This window comes from Oncorhynchus masou, chromosome 5 (genome assembly GCF_036934945.1).
Source record: "Oncorhynchus masou masou isolate Uvic2021 chromosome 5, UVic_Omas_1.1, whole genome shotgun sequence".
Taxonomy (NCBI): Eukaryota; Metazoa; Chordata; class Actinopteri; order Salmoniformes; family Salmonidae; genus Oncorhynchus; species Oncorhynchus masou.
Genome location: NC_088216.1, coordinates 39,797,656 through 39,824,108, shown reverse-complemented (window position 1 = coordinate 39,824,108; position 26,453 = coordinate 39,797,656). Strand labels below are relative to the sequence as shown.

General features: G+C 39.4%; 1 protein-coding gene across 1 annotated transcript in view; it reads right to left on the bottom strand.

The window, feature by feature from the left end:
* LOC135526743 (N-terminal EF-hand calcium-binding protein 1-like) overlaps positions 1 to 26,453 on the bottom strand; it is a 54,191-nt gene that overhangs the window by 10,181 nt on the left and 17,557 nt on the right. Inside the window, exons 3-5 of the mRNA XM_064955367.1 lie at positions 13,304 to 13,412; positions 7,216 to 7,241; positions 4,697 to 4,794 (exon numbers count right to left, since the gene is read on the bottom strand). Of these exons, the coding sequence (XP_064811439.1) occupies positions 4,697 to 4,794; positions 7,216 to 7,241; positions 13,304 to 13,412 (233 nt within the window). The remainder of the gene's footprint in view (positions 1 to 4,696; positions 4,795 to 7,215; positions 7,242 to 13,303; positions 13,413 to 26,453) is intronic.

The following is a 26,453-nucleotide window of genomic DNA, read 5'->3' as shown; positions in this document are numbered from 1 at the left end:
ACATACACTTGGGTTGGAGTCATTAAAACTCGTTTTTCAACCACTCCACAAATTTCATGTTAACAAACTATAGTTTTGGCAAGTCTGTTAGGGCATCTACTTTGCGCAAGATACAAGTAATTTTTCCAAAAAATGTTTACACGCAGATTATTTCACCTATAATTCACTGCATCACAGTTCCAGTGGGTCAGAAGTTAAGATACACTAAGTTGACTGTGTCTTTAAACAGGTTGGAAAATTCTATACAATTATGTCATGGATTTAGAAGCTTCTGATAGGCTAATTGACATAATTTGAAGCAATTGGGGGTGTACCTGTGGATGTATTTCAAGGCCTACCTTCAAACTCAGTGCCACTTTCTTGACATCATGGGAAACTTAAAAGAAATCAGCCAAGACCTCAGAAAAAAATTGGAGACCTTCACAAGTCTGGTTCATCCTTGGGAGCAATTTCCAAACGCCTGAAGGTACCATGTTCATCTGTACAAACAATAGTACGCAAGTATAAACACCATGGGACCACACAGCCGTCATACCGCTCAGAAAGGAGATGCGTTCTGTCTCTAAGAGATGAACGTACTCTGGTGCGAAAAGTGCAAATCAATCCCAGAACAACAGCAAAGGAACATGTGAAGATGCTGGAGGAAACATGTACAAAAGTTTCTATATCCATAGTAAAACGAGTCATATATTGACATAACCTGAAAGGCCACTCAGCAAGGAAGAAGCCACTGCTCCAAAACCACCATAAAAAAAGCCAGACTATGGTTTGCAACTGCACATGGGGACAAAGATTGTACTTTTTGGAGAAATGTCCTCTGGTCTGATGAAACAAAAATGGTGGTGGCAGCATCATGTTGTTTGGGTGCTTTGCTGCAGGAGGGACTGGTGCACTTCACAAAATAGATGGCATCACGAGCCAGGAAAATTATGTGGATATATTGAAGCAGCATCTCAAGACATCAGTCAGGAAGTTAAAGCTTGGTCGCAAATGGGTCTTCCAAATGGACAATGACCCCAAGCATACTTCCAAAGTTGTGGCAAAATGGCTTAAGGTCAACAAAGTCAAGGTATTGCAGTGGCCATAACAAAGCCCTCACCTCAATCCAATAGAACATTTTTGGCCAGAACTGAAAAAGCGTGTGCGAGCAAGGAAGCCTACACACCTGACTCAGTTACACCAGCTCTGTCAGGAGAAATGGGCCAAAATTCACCCAACTTATTGTGGGAAGCTTGTGGAAGGATACCCAAAACGTTTAACCCAAGTTAAACAATTTAAAGGCAATGCTACCAAATACTAATTGAGTGTATGTAAATGTCTGACCCACTGGGAATGTGATGAAAGAAATAAAATCTGAAATAAATAATTCTCTCTACTATTATTCTGACATTTTACATTCTTAAAATAAAGTGGTGATCCTCACTGACCTAAGACAGGGGATTTTTACTCGTAATGAATGTCAGGAATTGTGAAAAACTGTATTTGGCTAAGGTGTATGTAAACTTCCGACTTCAACTGTAGGTAGGGTATATTCTGTAGCCTATATCATAGGGTATGTTCTGAAGCCTTTATCTATCCTATAGAGTATCCCTCGAGTTGGTATTCTCAATTCCGCCACCTTGGGGGAAAAAAGCGTGGGAGTTCTCACTGAACACCAGCAAAAATAAAACCTATTTATATTTTGTGTATAACTGCTTTTCACACTCCTTTTGGATTATAATTGGATTGTAAGGCTCATATGATTGTCCTGCTTAATTTAATGTTTGTGTCATCGTTGCAAATCAACTGCATTATACTTAAAAAACACTTAAAATGGTTCTTTGTCTAGCTTTGTTACAGTCTATGTCAATGAGCGTTAGCATTCTAGCTAACAACTGCGACAATCAAAAATAGGTATTTAGCAACGATCAAAACCAAATATAATCTTAGCGACCGTTCAAGCAATAATCAAAACAACATTGTAAGTGTATGAGATTCCCAAAAAGTTTTTTTTAATAACTAAATCTAGGCTAAATTGAATGGGTGCAGATGGCAAACAAGTTTTTTTTTTTTTCCCACGGTGGCTGTTAAACAGTATGTTGAACAAAAATATAAACGCAAGTGTTGGTCCCATGTTTCATGAGGTGAAATAAAATATCCCAGAAATGTTCAATAGGCACAAAAAAGTATTGCTCTCAAATGCAACAATTTGTTTACATCCTTGTTAGTGAGCGTTTCTCCTTTGCCAAGATAATCCATCCACCTGACAGGTGTGGCATATCAAGAAGCCGATTGAACAGCATGACAATTACACAGGTGCACCTTGTGCTAGGGACAATAAAAGGCCACTCTAAAATGTGCAGTTTTGTCACACAACACAATTCCACAGATGTCTCAAGTTTTGAGAGAGTGTGCAAATTGACATGCTGACTGTAGGAATGTCCACCAGAGTTGTTGCCAGAGAATTTCATTTTATATACTCGAACTCAGTAAACTCATTGAAATATTTATATTTTTTGTTCTGTATATTTGCCCAACACCTCTTATTTTCACAATATTAGTCCCGCCAAGTTATACCTCCAAATTCACTCTGAAGGCAGCTGCGCTTGCGGCGCAGTTACTATTCCACGTTGGTCGTGGTCTTGTGCACATGTGCAGACGTCGGTTACGTTCCAGTCATGTTTTCAGTTATTATGCTTACCAGTATTTTGGTCTTTAGCCTGTAAGTGTATTTCTATAGCCTGTGTATTTGGTTTTGCCCCTTACATTATATCTTGGCATAAGCAGTATAGAGATGGGGTATATGGGGAAAACGTTACTATACTGTAGTACCTGGTTCAAATCCAGGCTGTATCACATCTGGCTGTGATTGGGAGTCCCATAGGGCGGCGCACAATAAAGGTTAAATAAAATAAAAAAATATGGGTGATTTTGCAAATATGGGCCTTTTTGTGTCTCAGGGTTAGATTTTTAAGATTACATTTAATATATAGATTGTTTTTCTTCACATCCATTAAGTAATCCAGGCTGAATCACATCCGGCCGTGATTGTGAGTCCCACAGGGCGGCACACAATTGGCCCAGCGTTGTCCAGGTTTGGCCCGGGGTAGGCCGTCATTGTAAATAACAGTTTGTTCTTAATTGACTTGCCTAGTTAAATGAAGGTTAAATAAAACACGTTTTAAACAAATTTCAAAGTAGAGATTAAAATAACCTTAAACTTTTTTCTCTCCATAATGTTATGGAGAAAAAAATGTAATGTAATGTTTTTATTTACACTGTTTTGCACTGTTTTTGTCCTGCCTCACACCTGGACTTTTGACAATCTTCTATGTATTACACTTACAAAAGTCTAATGACAAAATATTTAATGCACCTGTTTAAAAAAAGAGTCAAATAAATGGAAACCATATACATATTAGATGTGCATAAGCCATTTGATATATATATATATATATTTTACACAAAATACAGAAGTCTCTAGGTGTTAAGTGTCATGACCACCATGACAAGCAAATAATAACGTTTTTTTTTAAAAGTTTGCGTACTTGGATATGAATAGTGACAATGGAGCACATGGATGTCATGGAGGGGAATTCCAATTTTGATGCCAGGAAATGATAGGAAAAGAAAGGTAAATATGACTTGAGAAGATATTTCCCAATAGGCTATAGTTTAATCAAATGATGTAAGATTTTTTCAATTATATTTTAATTATGTGTATTTAGGATACATTGTATGCTAGCTGTTCAACTGGAGCATGCTGGAATCCCTTCTATTTATGACCAAATACTGTAAAAATGTCATTCCCGCCACATGTCATTACCACCTAATAATGAACTGTGATGGTAAGGACAGAATGTGGTGGTGATGACTAACTGTATTAGTTAATACATTATTACTTACCTTAAGACCTGAAAAGACAAAACAAATTACCTATATGATCATGGGTAAGTTGAAATTGAACACTTATTTGCAAAATAAGACCATTACATGTTTTATTTTATTATGTTAGGAAGATTGAGTGATTTCGATGTCTATGTATGTGACTTACAATGAATATTACTGACTTATTTATTTTAAATGTTTCTATAAGATGCCCCCTAAATCAACCAAGAACATACACCATATATACAAAAGTATGTGGACACCCCTTCAAATTAGTGGATCAAATTTGTTGATTTGGCTATTTCAGCCACACCCGTTGCTGAAAGGTGTATAAAATTGAGCACCCAGCCATGCAATCTCTATAGACAAACATTGGCAGTAGAATGGTCCATACCAAAGAGCTCAGTGACTTTCAACGTGGCACCGTCATAGGATGCCACCTTTCCAACAAGTCCATTCGTCAAATTTCTGCCCTGCTAGAGCTGCCCCGGTCAACACAAGCTCACAAAACAGAACCACCGAGTGCTGAAGCGCGTGGTTTGTCAAAATCGTCTGTTCTGCGTTGTAACACTCACTACCGAGTTCCAAACTGCATCTGGAACTATTTGACATGGGTATGGTAAATTCTTTAACCCACAGTCACTAAGCTGTTAAGTGGAACTCTTGCTTTCACCTGTGCAATCGTGTTAAATCAGTGATTACTTCATTGTGCCGAGTAAAGAAGGTTATATTTTCAAAGTGTTATTGAATGATTGGATTCACGCATCGATTTGACAGTAAACCTCGAGCATGGATATAATGTCTCAGAATAGTAATCACAAAGGTGTACCTTTTTAGTTTTGTTCATAGCCTCCAAGATGGCAACATTTAGGATCTCCAGAGCAGAGAGGACATTCATATATCCCCCCAAGTGTTGAGCAAAGTCATCTGAAATGAAAGAAAGAAAGCAACCCTAATTGTATATTTAACATCGACACCAGTTTCTTATACTATACAGTACGAATAACACATTCAGTTGAATATCTAATGTGCATGGTATCGCAATATCCTTCCCCATAATGCACACTTTGATCTAAAAAATGTCCATGAGAAATGTTGTAACTACCTTAGACTGATCAAACAACAAAACAGAACAGTACATCCTGAGACACAAGACCGGACATTAATTAGATCAAGTGTTATAATCTCTTATAACGTTGGAAAGTAAGTCAACCAAAACGCTTAAGTGTGCCAACACTGTTCTTATACTTTATTATGGTAATGTCAAATCAATCAGGACATTATAACTTTGACCAATCTAAGAGTGCCCCGGATTTCCTTTGCCTATGAAGTAGTCATTGATTGATGTTCAATGCACTAACTCAAAGATAACACAGAGAAAGCACTTACAGTGATAAGAGATAGTCAACATCCCCCCATGTCAAGCTGCTCCACTGACTGATGCTTTTCCCATTCAATAAATTATGCAGCAGGTTTATTCTCGGAAGTGAGTGTTTACAGGTTCTTGTCCTACTTTTGGCTTTCAATCTGCCACTAATTTTCATAAGCTGGATATCTAGATGTGTCAATCAGTTTATACCCATACTTATAATAATAGAAGGTTATAGATGATGATCAGCATGACAATGTTGATTATGAGGATAATGAAGATCGGAATGATAATGTTATGCTGATGGTGATAACAACTTATCACAACAATAACCCACTGGGCACAAACTGGCTGAATGGTGAAGGTCGAGAGCCGTGCGTCCTCCGAAACACAATCCAGCCAAGCCGCACTGCTTCTTGACACAATGCAAGCTGACACGGTCGCCAGGTGTATGGTGTTTCCTCCGACACATTAGTGCAGCTGGCTTCCGGGTTAAGCAGGAGTTCTGTCAAGAAGCAGTGCGGTTTGGCTGGGTTTCCGAGGACGCGCGGCTCTCGACCTTCGCCTCTCCTGAGTTCGTACGGGAGTTGCAGCAATGGGACAGGACTGTAATTACCAATTGGATACCATGAAATTGGGGGAGAATTGTATTTATTTTTTAAATGCAAAAAGTTGTTTTGAGGGTGAAATTTCAACTGCAGAATTGTCATCATGGTAACCAATTTTCAACATAGACAAACCTTGTGGAAAATATCTAGAATTTGTACCTTTGAATCCATGTCAGATCTTAAATGTTATATCCACTATCAAATAATAGGCTGGGCAGCCCCTCCTACTGGAGAGTTGATCTATCTATTTGGTTTGCACTGCTTAGCTTTGATATTTGTCATTGACTACTACGAAAGTACTATCATGAGAATGATCGTTGAGAGATCTCTTATTATCTAAATAGATTCAGTGTTGCTATCGAAGTCATTCATACTATTTAGGCCTATACAGCATTTGCGAAGTCAGCAAGAGGTATTGTTTCAAATCAACTAAAAATTAAAAACAATACCTATAGGCCTAGGGTTTCAAGCTTAAATCTTAATCTTAAAGTTAATAATGAATATGTTGGATGCACGTCTACATTTCAACCAAAATTAAGTTAAAGAATAGGACTAAATCAAATCAAACTATAAATACAGTTTGACTTGATTTAGTCCTAGTCTTTAAATTCGATTTTTGGTTGATATGGAGACATTTAAAATATAAATTTGAGGACAAACTGGAATTAAAGTCAGACTAAGTCAGTCGGCACAACATATACATCTACTTCAAATGTTGGTATTTGGTTGCGTTGTCAACTTAATAACACAATTCTATATGACTTGTAATACTATAAATAGCCTAACGTTATTAAGGCTAATGTAACAGTTTTCATTCAAGCTTAAAATGAGTAACACATCCATGGCCACATTTTGAGTTGACTGCAACTATAAAAATCTTACTATGCAATCATAGAAAGCATGCATATGTCACAATATACATATGGAACAGCATTGATCACGTGTACTATGTACAGTACTTTTGATGTAATCTCAACTACAATCTAGGTAATTTGGTTGTGCTATTAGATGACACACAGTGATACAACTAAGTTGTTGTATAAATACAAAATATCAGACATTGTTTTTTTCATTATAATTTGTTTGTGCTTTTAGATGGTTGAAAGCCTAGTGATAACACATTGGCTGTCTTTTTGAGTGGATGAATAAAAGGTTGAAATGTCATTGATCAACACCTCAACCAAAAATAACCCACATTTCCACATTGAAATGACGTGGCGTGCTCACTGGAAAGTCACTGACCTTATTATGAAAGATAATGTTTGAGCACAAAATATTCAAATGTGGGAATAATGTATTACTGGAGGCATGTTGGAGAGATTGCAGGGTTAATTTTCTGAAAGGATAGGCCACATTAAAACACACACTCACCTGATAGTTTGTCGGTATCTAGGTTGCTGCAATGTATCAGAAAATACATAGATGGGAAAAGAAAGAGTTCATTGAATTACAGACCTTTCAAAGATGCTTGTGTTTCATTTAAGTCCTGGAGAGGCTGTGTGCCTTGGGAATGCATGGACAGAATTTCGAAGTCTACAGAGGGAAACTTTGCACCACTTCATGAAGCCGGGTGCCCCCCAATGTACTGTAAAACGTTCAGGAATGAATAGGTTCAATAAAAGATAGCAAGATGATTACTATGAACTCTATATAACGCTTAATTCACCTCACACTTTTCCACTTAGTGAGTGAAGCCTACGGGCTTTGATTAAAGAAATGTGATCTCCTCTCTGGTAATATCATTTCCATGGTATTTGAAATGGACTTTGTGGAACAAAAGTCAGATTTTCCTAGGCTGAAATGCATGACTGGGCAGAAATGACCACATAAAAGTCGACCACCTAAAATGTTATATGAAACTGTCAAGAGGAGTAAAACAAGGTTTTCCACCATCGGCATATTTATTTATTGTGGCCATCGAAATGTTATTTATTAAAATCCGATCCAACAATAATATCAAGGCTCTAGTTAATCCAGGGTTTAAAAACAAAGCTGTCATTCATTATATGCTGACAATTCATGTTTTCTTTAAAATCCACAATTAGGATCCCTGCATAGCCTCAGAGGACCTAGGTCATTTTTCTAACCTCTCTGGATTACAACTGAAATATGATAAATATGTACCATATTACATATTGGATCACATTTAAAAAAAATTAAAAACTTTAACATTACCTTGTAGTTTACAAATAAAATGGTATGATGGTGAAGTGGACATACTCAGCATTCATATCTCGAAAGAAAGAAATTCTCTCACTATAATACAATACAATACAGCAAAAAATATTCCACTTTATTTGGAAAGGCAAGCCAGACAAAATTAAATGAATATGACTTCAGAGGGCAGAAATGATTAAATATTAAAGCATTGGACATCTCGCTAAAGGCTTCAGTCATACAAAAGCTATACTTAACTCCGAACTGGTTCAATACAACCTCTCACTTTCAAGGATTTGGAAATGAAATCATCTCCAGAATATCACTATTTTGAAAACAAGCCATAGAAAGCTGGTAATCTACCAGAAAAGACAGCACAAATATCACAACAAATATGGTTAAACTCAAATATAGACTAATTGATCAAAAAAAAATACATTATTTTTGGCATGAAAGAAAAAAGGTATAATCTTTGAATTATACCATAAATATGACTGGTGGAGTTAAGTCACACATGTAGTTAACAAAAACATATGGACATGTCTGCTCTATCCAAAATTACAAGCAACTGATTTCAGCATTACTACAAAAATAGAAGTGGAAGGGGGAGGAGGTAAGGAACTTGTCTGTCGGCCCTGCATTAAAGACCGAAATTGGTTAAAGAAAATTGTATTTAATAAAAAAGTATACCAGTATACCAGGGCCAACAAATATAAACGCAACATGCAACAATTTAAAAGATTTTACTGCGTTACAGTTCATATGAGGAAATCAGTCAATTTAAATAAATTAATGAGGCTCTAATCTATGGATTTCTATGGACTGCGAATACAATACCGCACCACCACCATGGGGCACTTTTTTCACAAAGTTGACATCAGCAAACTGCTCTCCCACCCGACGCCATACACATGGTCTGCGGTTGTGAGGCCGTTTGGGCGGACTGCCAAATTTTCTAAAACGAAGTTGTAGGCGGCTTATGGTAGAGAAATTAACATTCAATACTCTGGCAAAAGGTCTGGTGGACATTCCTGCAGTCAGAATGTCAATTGCATGCTCCCTCAAAACTTGAGACATATGCAGCATTGGGTTGTGTGACAAACCTCACATTTTGGGGTGGCTTTTATTGTCCCCAGCAAAAAGGTGTGCCTGTGTAATGATCATACTGTTCAATGAGCTTCTTGATATGCCACACCTGTCAGGTGGATGGATTATCTTGGCAAAGGAGAAATGCTTACTAACAGGGATGTAAACAAATTTGTGTACAACATTTGAGCACAATAAGCTTTTTGTGCATATTGAACATTTCTGGGATCTTTAATTTCAGCTCATGAAACATGGGACCAACACTTTACATGTTGCGTTTATATTTTTGTTTAATGTGTATGGGGGATACAACCATCCTAGCTGTGCAGATTTTGCAGCGGAGAGACAGAATCATTAGATCTCTTGTTTTGGTACTGCCAATATGTATCTTTTTTTGGTCTCAGGTTCAGGAATGGTTGAAGAATTGCAACATTTACCTGGAGATAACTCTGCAAATAGCACTGCTGGGTGATTTGAAAAGTCAAAGACAATTGAACAATAATATAATAATACTCTTAAAAAATCTTTAATTTACAATCTGTAGAAACTATGAGAATAAAAGGTTCAGAACGTTTGGGAAATCACAGCACAGTAGGAAAATATATGGCAATTAGAAATCAAAACTGGATGGTCTTCAGAGATACTGTGGGTGGTAGGGGTTGAGGGTCTCTCTGAAGGTTGGGACTAAAACAGACAAACAAAAATAACTAATGTAAAATATACTGTGTCCATAAAATGTATAAACTGGAAGTAGAAGCTTAAGTATTGCTGTCCATTAGTTTACTACAATTAGGGGAAGGGTGGTAGAGTTAGGGGAAAATAATAAAGAAAGAAAATATATAAAAAATATATACAGCATATATTTAAATAATGTTTTATGGGGGATTGGAAATGATGCAGACAATTACATGTTATGCAGTGTTAGCCTAATATGCGCATGTATAAAAACATCTCACTTATCCAGAGAGTGCTTCTTTGCTGGTATTTGAAAGACCTTTACTGGCTCTGCTTGGACGGCCAAATTAAGAGCAAGAGTTAAGTTGGTTAATGACTTATGTAATTGGCATGTGCAACCTGCATTGTTCCTACTATCGTCCACTGTCATTTATCAACGTTGACGCAAAAATTCATTTTCAAAGCAACAAGCCGCAATGCCCTTTGTCACCATTTAGCTGCCAATGTGTTTTCATTAGAAGAGTAACATTAGTTTGAAGTTGTACTAGTCGTATGTACGGGATACGCATTGTATACATCCTCCAACGAAATGCTTACTTGCAGGTTCCTTCTCGACAATGCAATAATAAGAAATAATAAAAGACAAGAATACGAACATAAAGTCAATGGCTCAGAATAATAGAATAAACATTTTAGCATAAGTATAACACAGGAAAGCACAATTTCAAGTCCAATATTTATACACGTATTGAGGAAGGGGGGTTGATCTTCACTGTGGGGGAGAAATGCCCTTGCCATTCCGGAATTGTTTTCATTACCATAATCATTAACATAATCTCAAAATTGTGTGTAGGACTTCTTCAGGCAATCTTGGTTTCCCTATTTGTTCATCTGAGCTGCAGGGACTTTGACGGACAAGCTAATTTCCCTAACAAGGGTTTTGTTGGACTTCAAATGCTATAATGTTGTGAAATTCTTCATGTTTGGGGAGCAAGTCGGTGGATGCTCAATTAATATACATTTCCATTCAACATGCTTAAACAATGGAAAGTTCAACTTTTGCCACTTCAGGAGAGAAAACGGCGATAGAAAAAGCTGGCTTTTAAAAGGGTAGTTTGGGATTTTAAAACTTCATATTAGATGTGAGAGCAAAATTACAAGATTATGTTATAATACTGTTATTGCATCAAATGGTTGTTTTATGGAATAGAATAAGGATCTTAAAACACTCTCATCTGTGCGTGGTCTTCTGAATTGGGCCTCTGGAGCTTAATGCTGATAGTGGATTTACGATGCCTTTGGTGATAAAACCTAAAGACCGCATTCCATAGCATGAGTTGGTGTTTGTGTACTGGGAGGTACCAGGGTGGAGATGGCTCGGGTATGGATAATGATGAAGGGAACATTGTTTTGGGGGACAGACCCTGGTTTCCACACAATGAGAACAGTCTTTACAGCAGATACTGTCCATTGTGAATGATTAATTTCTTTCATACGAATCCTAACCTTGTGACTCATTCCACACGTCTGTTGTTTGTCATGAACATTCAGGAGGATGTACATTGCTATAAAATTCTGTGGCTGAAATCAGCTTGTTGGGCTTTCAACTAATCATCTAAGGGTAGTTTGTCGACCAGCCATCATTGTTGCATAGCACTCACATCATTCACTGCTGTGTGTGGTGTGACATGCTTTCCTTATTAATACGTTTTGAATAAAGTAATATCCTGATTGGTGATTGACCTTGTCTCTCCTCATTATTGATTAGAATTTCCACGATATAGATCACTGGTCACTAACCGGTCGCTAATCTTGGTCGAGGCTGACCATCACTCCAGTAAAAATAAATAAATATATAATTTAAAAATTGTCTGAGAAGAACATTGGCAGGGCCTATTGCCTACTGAGAAAACCTCATTGCCATAGAACAGCTTTTAATTGGTGCATAGGCTTACGCTTTTTAAGTCATGTTAAAAATGAAAAATAAATCAGAGGGTCGTATTTAAATAGCCTCTTGTTTCTCATTCCCCACCATCTACTCTGTTGTTGCTTAGTTCTGCAAAATGCTACATCAAGTATACAAGAAATGTGCATGTTGATGAATTGGACATGCCTGTGCTATGTTTCGCTATAAATCAATGTTGCACACCATTAGGCTAGGGCGGTATACCTTATATATACCTTATACCAGGGAACTTTTAAATACCCACGGGATAATTTTAATAACGTAAAAAAAATACATCTTTGCTTCCTGACGACCCACTGTTGTGCATCGCAAGAGAGGTGATCTGTCACGCCTTGGTCTTAGTATTTTGTGTTTTAGTTTATTAGTTAGTCAGACCAGGGTGTGACATGGGGTTATTATGTATTGTGTTTTCGTATTGGGGTTTGTAGTGTCTGGGATTGTAGCTGATTAGGGGTGTGTGTGTGTTAAATAGGTTGGCTGCCTGAGGCGGTTCTCAATCAGAGTCAGGTGATTCTCGTTGTCGCTGATTGGGAACCGTATTTAGGTAGCCTGGTTTTCGCCTTGTATTTCGTGGGTGATTGTTCCTGTGTCTGTGTAGTGTGCACCAGTCAGGCTGTAATTGGTTTCACGTTCTGTTTGTTATTTTTGTATTTATTAGTTATTCGTGTATAGTTCGTTCGTTTTGTCTTCACTAATAAACATGAGTAACTTACACGCTGCATTTCGGTCCGACTCTCTTTCTACTAAAGAAGAACGCCGTTACATGATCAAGTTACACTTGATATTCACTACTGATGTTTGCCAGCTATCTTATAACTTGTAAGTTTAACTGAGTGCTTAATACATTTCTCCAGTTCAGGGCCCCAGCTATGAATTTGGTTTGCTTAGTGTCTAGCTTGCAAGATCAATATTGTTGAACATAATATACTCTACAGGCATGTCAAAGTTCCAGAGTGAGATCTCTGCTAGTTTTAATGGGTTTTTTTTATACAGAGAATGTAAGCAATCACAACCCTCCTTTTACTTGTATCATTACACATCCTGCAAATCACGAGCAGAGGGCGACCATTTTGAATCCATTTTCACATTCACTCTGTTGGTAAAGCTTACAAATTTGATTATAACTCCTAAAGTAGAAGAGATCCCACTCTGGAACATTGATATTCCCTCCAAGTATATTATGCTCAACAATATGAAAAATGTGCCAAATCTAAAATGGTATATTTTCAATATTCATAAATGAATGTAAGAAAATTGCTGTAAGATATTAATGTAAGGAAATACTACTCATATTATAGAGCAAGCGGTAAAGCGTAATATGAAACCAAATGTTGCTTTTTAGTTCCTACAGATGATACATTATGGTGTCTTAAAGGAGGCCTCGGTAAGGCCAACATGTCACAAATACTCCAGCCTCAATTATTTCTCAATTATGCTTTAAGATACAAATGTAAAATACATGTCAACAATCCCTCCTCCTACTAAAGGACCCTTCTATGGATTAAATGTCGTGAAAATCCCCCCATTGTCTTGTTTTGTTTTAGTTTCATGAGGAATCACAGAGAGGGAACATACTTATTCTGCCGCCCATCTATGGAGTAGAAGAGCTCCTGCAACTCCTCAGTGGTGAGAATCCCGTCTGCGAAATAAGCGTTGAACTCATCAAACGACAGTTTTCCATCATCTGAAAGACAACACAAGACTACAGCTTATGCATCAACGACTGAGACACATGGCCAAAGGAAATCATACTCGGGTTCAAATACTATTTGCGGTCTTTCAAATGCTATGAGGGTTTGATTCGGCATGCCTGTGCCAGATGTTTGGTGTTTGAACTTTTGGGACAATTCCATTTTTTCCCATCCATTTATGCCAGACAAACTCAGCTTAAATTATTTGATAGAAAACAAATATTATTTGAACCCGGGTCTGGACGAAATAGAGCTGGCCTACATATAATAGCTTAAATGGTTACGTCCTAAATGGCACCCTGTTCCCTACATAGTGCACTACTTTTGAGAGCTTAGTTGTCTGATTTGTGATGAACATGTTCCTGGTGTTAAGGCCAAGCTAAAAAGGCTGGTTGACAATTGGGATTAACAAAAATGTATAATAAATTGTAGAAAAAAATGATGATACTTTATGAAATAAACACAAACAATATAAGAAATAAACGTGAGAAATGCATGAGTTTCCATTTTCTGGACCAACAAGCTCCTCACAACAGAACAACCGTGTTACTATGCCTGGTGTTAGCTCTACATCTGGTTGAATGAGTGGTAGACCAATCTGTCAGTCAGTGGCGAACCACGTGGTAAGTACATATGATGAGCGAAAACGTATACTTTGATCAGTGCTTATAACCTCTCACAGCATCCCTACCTTATCATGTTCTGTCAGCTGTACAATGGTGAAATCCTTGTTTAGATACATGAATGTGAAGACAATATACAGATCATGCCGATCTTCACTTCCTTATGACAAACAGCTGTTTAGGGGGCAGGCAAATAATGTCTGAGCTCACTGCAAATTCAACACTGGTCAGATCCTTTATTCTCATAGATCGTTATTCTAAATTATGTAAGTACTTGGTACCATCAGAACCTACATCTACTGCACGTCATCTCTCTCATGACTGCCTGCTAACAAGTTTGTAATATTATCAGTCATTTGGCAAGACCCTGCTCTTAACCTCTTGGGCAGTTAAATAATTTCTCATTAAATTAACTGAGATGCTGTGATTGTTGGTCTTCTGTTTACCAAAGAAATCACTGAAATGGAAAGCATCAGAAACTATATACTGGACCATAGTCCAAAAAGCATTTCTTCAAGAGGTTAGATAGGGGCATATTTGGTGTGCAATGCTATTTTCCATACAACCTTGCAAAGCTCTCACAGAACTTTTGCAAGTGGCGATGATCCTCTCTAACTCGCTCCATTGTGATACATCTAGCACATAATATGGTACAGGCTTTGATCAAATGGGTTCAGAAATCATAATGGGCATCCTCCAGAAGTCCTTTAAGAGCGAATAAGGAGTAAACGCATGTCAACATTTTTCATTCTTGTGCACTGAAATGAGAAAACCCTGAAGAGATTTTAGCGGCTACTTGGCACATGCCTGCAGGTGCTTTCAGTTCATCATCTTTAAGCTGAGTATGTGTTTATATTCCATCTTCAAGCACACCAATATTCTTCCAGACTGTAAAAATGTGTTTTGCTGTCCCAGTAAAAGAATATGCATTGACAAAACCGACATGTGCGCAACTATGGGGCAAAATAGACATGGTTGGCTTAGACTGTTAACAACATGTAAACTATATTTCGTCTTCCATGTTTATTGAAAACATAAATACATTTGCACAATGAGCACTTGTCTCTCAAATACATTGTTAGAGTTGTTGGTTATCTAGCTAGTGAATTCTTGCCACATTAGCATTGACATGAAATCAGCCAAAACACCTCAGAACAAGACATGGTATCAAGAACAAGATGAAACTATCTGAAAAGAGTCACTTAGTGTTTCCCCACAAGGCAGTTTCTTGTCATTATTGGTAGCTATCTGGCCATCCGGTATCACAACAACTCACAGACTTCTGCCCCATTGTAGTGTGCGCATCTTTTCCATGACCTTGTCAGCTAACCCATCTATAGGGTCCACTACATCCATGTCTATGGGCATGAAATATGGCAATTTAAATAGCTCTCTGCCTTGATCTTCGCCTGTGTCCAAATACTCCCTTGCATTTTGTGAACTTCATTCTGACGTTGTTGTCCATCCAGTGCATGATGGAATAATCTGCTTTTCATCCCATTTCCATGGAAATGGTTCTAGGCATTTGTTGCAACCTGTGTGAGCTTGACCTGAATCTGTGTTGTTGGAACAGATAAAAAGATGGTGAGGAAATCACAAGTAGGCTTCATGAAAGTTAGAAACATCACACCAACAAAAAACATTTCTAATAAAAGTTTCTAATAGAATGACATGGAAAATAAACAGGGGCCAACCTTGTTATGATAGGGGCCAACGGTTATGATATGTTATCGATGTACTCTAGCTTTGAGCGAAGTCTTGTGGATCTGTGCACCAAGAGCCAAAGATGGTGGATAAATGAAGATGCCTTACTCAGCCCGTTTACCATTGAAAAAATGTGTCACAGTTCCGATCTACTTAATTAAGGGGTGGCTCTCCTATAGATATTCCATTTATATTTTTGTCATTTAGCAGATTAACGTATACAGTAGGAGTCAGGAAGCAGGTGCAGAAGGTAAGTTTAAAAAGAGAATAAGCAGATAAACAAAACAGGAGACGCGTACTGAAAGTGAACAAAAAGCATATATTGCATGAAGACCAAGGCTACTGAGGACTAAATAAAGGGGAAGTAATCAAGGTAATGATGAAGGCAGGTGTGCATACCGATGGGGAGCAGGTGTGCTTGATGATGGTTGCCAGGTATGCGTAATGTGGGTTGCTAGGACCGGTGGTTAGTAGACTGGTGACGTCGGGCGACGGAGTGAGGGAACGGGAGTGGGCGTGACAAAAATGCTCTTATCCAGAGCAACTTACAGCAGCAATTAGGGTTAAGTGCCTTGCTCAAGGGCACGTCAACAGATTTTTCACCTTTCGGTTACTGGCACAACACTCTTAAAACTGCTAGGCTACCTGCCGCCCCGCGATAGCAGCTTGGTCTGTTCTACTTGTATATGAACCAGAATTTCTTTGCCAGTGAGATGTCTCGATTCCTCTTCCGTCTAACTTGTATCACAGAGGCTGCAGTCCAAATTCAAAGTAGACAGCCCTCGGCCCTAAGCCCCCAGCCCTTGAATGACGTATTAAATCGGCACATCCGAATGTACCTTTAATGTCCCTGGCCCAAGCGAGGGAGAGTGTTGATCGGAGAGGCAACGTCCTTGGTGGAAATCTTGAAGTTGAGTTTAAAAACAACCAGCCTAAAGCTATTCATGTACCTAGCAAGCTAACGTGGCTAGCTAGCTACACTTACCAATAGTTCTATAGTTTGGTAATTTATTCCAATAAATTTCCGAATTCACAAATGTTAATGAAGCTAGCTACGTTTTATAGGCTCCTCACTACGAGATTAAGCCAATTTGCCAACACTAAAATCAACTAAAATCAATGTCGTAATATAAACAGTACCAGTCAAAAGTTTGGACACACATACTCACTCCAGGGTTTTTCTTTATTTTTAAAATTTTCTACATTGTAGAATAATAGTGAAGACTTCTGATCTATGAAATAACACATATGACGGTTATTTTATCAAATCAATTAACTATGTTTAATTATTACGTGATTAATTACGTAACAATTAACTCATTAGCAATCTTAGCACAACGGAAAAAGTTTGTTTAATGAGTTACCGTTTCCTGAATTAACTCAAAAATATATCACAATATTTCGTCATCATATTAGTCATCCATTAAATATTATTACATCATATCAGTCTCAATCTGAACGTCGTTGACTTCAAATCTGCACAAACCCTAGTCTAAATGATGATTCAGCGCTTCTGACACCATGTTATGATCTTAATCAGATATGACTGTACTGTGTAGCAGAGCACAAGCAAATGGCTCAGATTCAAAATGTTAGTGATCCCCGAGCCCTAACCAAACTCTAGTTGAGTTTCATTTTTAATTGAACCTTTATTTAACTAGGAAAGTCCATTATGAACAAATTCTTATTTACAATGACAGCCTAGGAATAGTGGGTTAACTGCATTGTTCAGGTGCAGAACAACAGGTTTTTACCTAGTCAGCTTGGGGATTCGATCTAGCAACCTTTCGGTTACTGGCCCAACACTCTAACCAAACAGGCCCTACCCGGCCCTAACCCAATGTATAATGTCGGGGCCCATCGGGTTCAGGTTGGATAGCAGAGCTCTATTGGGATGCAGCCTTTGGCTCGAGTTCTCAGCTCTAGCCTAGGGCACAAAGTAAGGCACTTTAAAAGGGCAAACCATGTCAAAACACTCAAAAAGAACTCAGAGCTACTTCCCAGCGAACTTCCCAAATAGTCAGGCCAATCTGGCCAAATTGTGCACAACAATGTAACAATGATTATAATTCAATATGCCAGAAGTTCCAGACGAATGATTCTGCTCAATTCAAGGGCAAATTTGAGGACCATCTGTTCGCCGGGCTCCGTGGCACACCTCATGGCGGTTCTGAATTTGTAATGTGCTGGGTGGGAGGATGATGCAAGGCCACTGCCGCCACCTCCTCTCACTTAAAATACTGTAGCTAACGACAACCCAACTGAATGGCTATTACCCTTTTAAAAGCCGTGACAAACAGAATTAAAGTCAATGTTTACAACTTTGTTCTGGTAATAGGAAAAGGCCAATTTTGACAAAATGAAAGGGTTCTTCGTTTAACTAGGTCCTATATGATGCAGTCAATGGCTTTGTTCAGAATTGTGGCTCATTGATAAGATAAATCAGGCAAAGCCTATAATACGACTGAAATCTCCAAGGAATATTCTTCCACAAAATCTGAGTTTTTAGGAAATAGAAGTAGATATGCAGTAAACTTGGTACAATATTTTGATGCTTTATCTAGAAACAATGGGAGGCCGTCTGCACTCTTCTATAGTCCTTATTTCAAAAATAATGTCAACACAGGTTTCAAAAACAGGATGAAGGAAAGGATAGATACTAGATCTAGTTCATGTTGTACAGATCCCGATATAGATGTGTGCCTTCAACATCTGACTGTGCCCTTCTTTCTTTGAAGACCTCTAATGTCTTGCCGTCCAGCCACTATATTTGATGCCTTGCTCTTTGGCAGCCCAATGGTGACTACTGGGAGCTCACTTTTTTTGACAGCTCTAGTAGGTGGAAATGTTGTCTTCGTAGAAACCAGGACGACTTAGAAGAGCACATTATTTCCATGTTTTCGGCTTATTTAATCTATTAGTACGGAGGGGTCAAACAGAAGGAAGAGCGATTGAGTAGCCTGCTGTGGGATTAAAGTACTTATGGGAATTTACCTTGATTAGAAGAGAATAACAGCATGAGCCAGTTCAAATCCCCAGTGACTGGATCTGTGACTCAATAATCAGCTAGGCCTATTGACATGCGCTCTGCCCCAAATTGCAGGCTTCCCAAATAGGAATAGGCCTACAAGGTTGTGATTTGAAACAATCCACTGCTATTTTTTTTTTAAAGAAGCCAATGGTCGTCAATTCTTCTGTGAAGTCATGCTCTCTGGTGAAGTATTTTTAATGAATTTAATCATTTTGGTCTAGACAAGAGAAATTATATAATTTTGTCAAATGCATTTCCATTTACTTCCCTGTTGGACCCACCGCTATGCCATTTCTCTGCTGTTCTATTGGTTTTCATATGAACTTTTTTCCGTTGTCCAGAAGCCAAAAGCACAATCCTACTCATATTAGAAACCCATGCTAGATGTTGCACCTTAAATTCCACTCCTTTCTAAGTTTCTAACAGAGATTTGTTATCTCTGTCACATATGGAACCGCTATCAGGTGCGCTGTTTAGAATGGTGTTCTCCCACAAATTGCATTTTGGCAAATGTCTGAAAATTAGGTTTAATTGGCTGCTTCTTTTTGATTTGCATGTTCTGTTAAGATGCATTACCATAATCTAAATGTGATTTATGTCATTCTGACATTCTGAGAACCGTGGATGAATGCCCTAATGTGCTTTGCACCCAATGCATATGGGTCCAGGTAAATTCAAATCTTCCCGGTCACATTGTCCTAACGGAAACAATGTCATCCATATATACTTTATCAGCATATTGCTGTACTGACAAATATACAACAATATATTAAGAAATATATTGAAATACACTGAGTATACCATACATTAGGAACACATTCATAATATTGATTTGCACCCCCACCTTTTGCCATCAGATCAGACTCAAATTGGTCGGGGCATGGACTCTACAAGGTGTCGAAAGTGTTCCACAGTGATGCTGACCGATGTTGACTCCAATGCATCCTACTGTTGTGTCAAGTTGGCTGGATGTCCTTTGGGTTGTGGACCATTCTTGATACACATGGGAAACTGTTGAGCATGGAAAAACCCAGCCGCGTTGCAGTTCTTGACACAAACCGGTGCGCCTGGCATCTACTACCATACCTAGCTCAAAGACACTTAAATCTTTTCTCTTTGTTTGAAAATACTGGGATGTCTGGGACTGCTCAAAGATGGGATCAGTAGCCCTCAGACTGTATCTCTGACTTGCTCACAGAGCATTGGTGACGGCTGCGCGCCCTAAGTAGGCAACGACATGGGGATTTTGTGCCCGATCACAAAAACTTGTCTGGAACATCTAAAATCAGTACCAAAATTGTGTAGTGTATGTCCGGCTTTAATAACTTTAATCACCAAAAAGGATAAAGACCTGACCGCACTGGAAGTTATAGACCTGTAGACCTTAGTAATTTGGATGGAAAAATATTATCTTAAGATTATTGCCTCTAGACTGGAGAAAACTTTTCCAGATATCATCCACTCTGACCAGGTTGGCTTTGGGAATTCAAGTGATAGCTTCAGACGTTTGTGGCTGAATAAATCTGGATCCTGCCCTGCTTTCTCGAGTTTGTCCTCAGTAGATTAGGTTTGGTTCTGGGTTTATGAATTGATGTCCTGTTTTTCAGGTCCTATGACAGCTGTACAGACTAATGGAATTCTTTCGCAATTGTTTATTCATCTAGATCTACAAAACTGGAGGACCCTCTCTCTCCGTTGCTGTTTTTGATAGCGATAGAACCTCTGGCGATATCTATAAGGTCGAAACCCAGAGATTCAACAAGTGTATATAGGGGAGAGGAATACAAATTGTTCTTAAAAGCTGATGACATTGTGTTGCTGATTAAAAACTCCATGTCATTGATCCAACCACTGCTCAAAACTGTGGAGATACGTTCTGTTATTTCCGGATACAAGGCTAATTGGCATAAATCTGAGGCTATGCCAGACTCTACAATACTCCCGTCAGCTATGGTTAACCCCTTTTGATTGCAAGTGTATGCAATCGGGTATGAATTATCTGGGCATTGTGTTGACATTCGAGTTAGATAAGATTGTGGATATCAATATGCTTCCAGTCCTCCAACAAAGAAAACAAAACATTGACAAGTGGAAGTTGTTAAATCCTAGTTTATGGGGGGGAACTTTTAATCAATTAAAAATATGGTTACTCCTAAGTTTAATTATATTTAAATGATGCTACTGATATGCATTCCATCATACATTTTTAAGCAGTATAATTGTATTATTAAAGAGCAACTGAAAGCACAGATTCCGCATGTGTTTCTCTGGTTGCTAATGAAGAAAAACGAGATTTCAGTCTTGGCGTTGTGGTTTGATGTGGTAGTTACTGATGTGTCTCCCATGAGTCACCATAGGAACAATGGCAGTATCAGTGCTTCAAAGTAGTAAGTGCATCTAAGATAACTCAAGAATTTTGTAATTAAATTAGAAGTCTTTGCAGGGGAAGTTTTAGTCGCGTAATTTTACATCTAGCTACGATATTTAATAAGTAAAAAATGTGCAATGTGATCTCTTATGTAAACCAAGTCCAATCTGCTGTGCTGCTGGGCAGGTCAGTCTCACAGTCTGTGTGTTCTGCGGCAGCATTGGATAGAGTGCAATCACCGCAGCTGTGTATCCCGTGTTACTGGGCAAGTGAGCAATGTCGAAATCAAAAACCAATTCTCAAGTAAGTTATGATGAACCTTTGGATGAGATTGACTTTATCACCAAAGTTATTATTATTTTCACTGCAGTCAATTTTGACACTTGAATGTTTGACTAATATCGATGCCACATAGGCCGTTTTCTATCAGAGAAGTTGTTTGTTGCCTTCAGTTGTGCTTTAAATACTTTATATGGGAGGGAAAAAAGATCATGCATCGGTATGCTGAAAATACATGCCCCTAAAGAAAGAGGGATATGACTCCCGGCAAGGCCGGTCCTTGCCGTTTTGACGACCTAGGCAAGACCAGAAAATGCCATCCCTGCAAAACTAGGATAGTCCCAGTAAGCAAAATTAAGTCTAAAACACGTATTTTCCAGGCGTTGAAGTTACATGCTGACCGAACCAGACCGGACACATCGTGTGCATCGCAAAATAAATGTAGAAATCCATGTTGTTCAATTATTGCACCCACACTGCTCGCAGGCGCCAACGAGTGTCTGCGATGCCAAGGGCTAAAATATAACTCCTTTCTATTTCTGACACAGATCGCGCTGAAAGTCCTGCCTCTCCCAACTCCTCATTGGTTTATAGAAGCAGGTACCTACGTGCCATCTCCTCATTGGTTATACCCACGTGGGTGATTGAAAGACAAACTGTTTTGCCGGTCGTTGTGGTAATACTATGAAAGTTTAGATGCAATCACCATATAAGTTCAAAGATGAAAAAGCTTGGAAGGAGGAGAGATGACTAGAAACGATTCGTTTGGCCATTTTATGTGTGGATTAATTGTCGGAGTAGAGGACCTTGTGCATTTCAGGTAAAATAACAACTCAATGTTTATATCCCAGGACAAATTAGCTAGCAACAGCAAGCTAGCTAAATAGGACAAATTAGCTAGTAAGTGCAAGCTAACTAGCTAAATGGCCATACATGTTTAATGCTATTCGACCTGTCCCCAAATTAATGTCATTGGTTCAGAGTTTGTTTTGATATTTGAACCTGGGTGTCGTGATTGCGTTTGGTGTAGGGGGACAAAATAAATATATGCGCTCGTGTTCAGTCGGTTTGGGTTCCGTGTTCCATTCTGAAGGTGAAAATATGCATTTTCCAGGACTATGAAAATGCATTTTTCCCAGACATTGAAATAAAAACATATTATCTGGATGTTGAAATCAGGTTTATTTTCAGTTCTGAATGAAGGTTGAAACTATGCATTTTTTGGATGTTGAAATCAGGCAAATTTTGGGTTCTGATTGAAAGTTGAAAAGACGTCATTTATAGACGTCGATGTTTGGGCCTAATCAAAGACCGGACAAAAAAAAAATCGATGTCCGGGGACCATGAAATCAAGGCCGGTCCAAATCTGAACCAAACATAGACGTCTATGAGTGATTCTGATTTTGTCCGGACCAAAAACCAATGTCCGTGGAAATCAAGGCTGGTCTGGACTGCACTAAAAAAAAAAGATGCCCAAAAGGCATCAGCCCGTTCTTACTGAGGTGTAGCCTACAGTGATTAAAGTAACTGGCAATGTCAGTGTGCTGATTCAATGAATGATGGTGCTGAGTTTGCCTTTTAGACCAACATTTCATTTTAAGGTGCTCCAGAGCTTTTTACTGTCATTCTTCATATAATTTCTTTGTTTCATAGTGTAGTTTCTTCTTTTTATTCAGTTTAGTCACATGATTATCTCAATTTGCAGTATTTTTGCCAATCGGTTGTGCAGACGGACTTAATTGCCATTCGTTTTACATCAAACTGACATCAGTCAGTTTACATCCGTCGTTTTACATCATTACATCAGTCTAAAATAGTTGATGCATTCAAATATGGCTGCACTGTAACTATAGATGCACGTTAGCACATATGCTAATGCTAAAAATGCTTTAAAAATCAACCATAAATCAGATTGTCTCCAGATGTTATATAGAATTAGTTTCTAATGAATTTTAAAAAGTTACAGCACTAGACTAAACTTCACTTGCATCATTGTTGTGATATTGAGAAAAGCATGGTAATATTATAATATTTTACCCCTTTTTCTCCCCAATCTTGTGATATCCAAATTGGTAGTTACATCACTGCAACTCCCGTACGGACACAGGAGAGGCAAAGGTCGTGAGTCATGCGGCCTCAGAAACACGACCCTGACAAGCAGCACTGCTTCTCGACACACTGCTCACTTAATCCAGATGCAAGCCGCACCAATGTGTTGGAGGAAACACTGTACAACTGGTGACCGTGTCAGCGTGCGCCCGGCCCGTCACAAGAGCACGATGGGCTTGCTATCTATCTCCTATTGCTATCTATCACCTATCTCTCTGATTTGGTCCTGCCGTACATACCTACAGGTACGCAACGGTCACAAGACGCAGGCCTCCTAATTGTCCCTAGAATTTCTAAGCAAACAGCTGGAGGCAGGGCTTTCTCCTATAGAGCTCCATTTTTATGGAATGGTCTGCCTACCCATGTCAGAGACGCAAACTTGGTCTCAACCTTTAAGTCTTTACTGAAGACGCATCTCTTCAGTGGGTCATATGATTGAGTGTAGTCTGGCCCAGGAATGGGAAGGTGAACGGAAAGGCTCTGGAGCAACGAACCGCCCTTGCTGTCTCTGCCTGGCCGGTTCCCCTCTTTCCACTGGGATTCTCTGCCTCTAACCCTATTACAGGGGCTGAGTCACTGGCTTACTGAGGCTCTCTCATGCCGTCCCTGGAAGGGGTGCGTCACCTGAGTGGGTTGATTCACTGATGTGGTCATCCTGTCTGGGTTGGCGCCCCCCCTTGGGTTGTGCCGTGGCAGAGATCTTTGTGGGCTATACTCAGCCTTGTCTCAGGATGGTAAGTTGGTGGTTGAAGATATCCCTCTAGTGGTGTGGAGGCTGTGCTTTGGCAAAGTGGGTGGGGTTATATCCTTCCTGTTTGGCCCTGTCTGGGGGTGTCCTCGGATGGGGCCACAGTGTCTCCTGACCCCTCCTGTCTCAGCCTCCAGTATTTATGCTGCAGTAGTTTATGTGTCTGGGGGCTAGGGTCAGTTTGTTATATCTGGAGTACTTCTCCTGTCCTATTCGGTGTCCTGTGTGAATCTAAGTGTGTGTTCTCTAATTCTCTCCTTCTCTCTTTCTTTCTCTCTCTCGGAGGACCTGAGCCCTAGGACCATGCCCCAGGACTACCTGACATGATGACTCCTTGCTGTCCCCAGTCCACCTGGCCGCGCTGCTGCTCCAGTTTCAACTGTTCTGCCTTATTATTATTCGACCATGCTGGTCATTTATGAACATTTGAACATCTTGGCCATGTTCTGTTATAATCTCCACCCGGGAACAGCCAGAAGAGGACTGGCCACCCCACATATCCTGGTTCCTCTCTAGGCTTCTTCCTAGGTTTTGGCCTTTCTAGGGAGTTTTTCCTAGCCACCGTGCTACTACACCAGCATTGCTTGCTGTTTGGGGTTTTAGGCTGGGTTTCTGTACAGCACTTTGAGATATCAGCTGATGTACGAAGGGCTATAGAAATAAATTTGATTTGATATGACATGAACATCTTTGCCGGTCAAACCCTCCCATAATCCAGAAAAAACTGGGCCAATTGGGCGCTGCCTCATGGGTCTCCCAGTCACGTCCAGCTGCGGCACAGCCTGGGATTGAACCCTGGTGTGTGGTGACGCTTCAAGCACGGCTATGCAGTGCCTTAGACCACTGTGCCACTCAGGAAGTCAGTAAAGCTTTTACTGATTGCACCTAAAGGAAGATTGTCATGTAGGAACTGATTAGTTATTTTTGTTATCCAGCTGATCTTGTGTCCTCTGTCATCCTGCGAACCCCGTTCATTGCTGCTTGCAGCTATATTTGCAACATACAACAAAATACAAGTCTCAGTACACTTCAGAAAAGATGTGTTAAACCAGATTTTGGGAAACCCTGCTCCACACCAGATTTTTTAGGGGGAAATTAGACACCTTGATAAACAAAACAGTTTTTTGGGAGAAAAAAAATTAGGCTAAGCATAAAACCGTTTTTTTGGTAGTGCCCTTTAGAAACATTGGTGGGGCGCATTAAAATCAGTTATGTTTTGCCTAATTAATTCCCCCCCCCCCGATTTTTTTTCAATCATAAAAACAGCTAAATGTGATGTTCTATGCTCACAACAATACTTAAACCACATCAAATCCAATGTTATGTCACATGCTCCAAAATACAACAGTGAAATGCTTACATACAAGCCCTTAACCAACAATGCAGTTAAGAAAAATACAATAAATAAATAAAATAAAAGTAACAAATAATTAAAGAGCAGCAGTAAAATAACAATAGCTAGGCTGTAATATGTACATGTAGGTAGAGGGGTAGAAGCTGTTTAGAAGCCTCTTGGACCTAGACGTGGCGCTCCGGTACCGCTTGCCATGTGGTAGCAGAGAGAACAGTCTATGACTAGGGTGGTTGGAGTCGTTGACCATTTTTAGGGCCTTCCTCTGACAATGCCTGGTATAGAGGTCCTGGATGGCAGGAAGATTGGCCCCAGTGATGTACTGGTCCGTTCGCACTACCCTCTGTTGTGCCTTGCAGTAGGAGGCCGAGCATTTGCCATACCAGGCAGTGATGCAACCTGTCAGGATGCTCTCGATGGTGCAGCTGTAGAACTTTGAGGATCTAAGGACCCATGTCAAATCTTTTTAGTCTCCTGAGGGGGAATGGGTTTAGTCATGCCCTCTTCACGACTGGCTTGGTGTGCTTGGAACATGACCTCCTCCCTATATGCTGTCTCATCGTTGTTGGTGATCAGGCCTACCACTGTTGTGTCATCAGCAAACTTAATGATTGTGTTGGAGTCGTGCCTGGCCGTGCAGTCATGAGTGAACAGGGAGTACAGGAGGGGACATTCGAGTGGGTCTATGGTTTCTGGGATAATGGTGTTGATGTGAGCCATGACCAGCCTCTCAAAGCACTTCATGACTACAAACGTGAGTGCAATGGGTCGGTAGTACTTTAGGCAGGTTATCTTAGTGTTCTTGGGCACAGGGACTATGG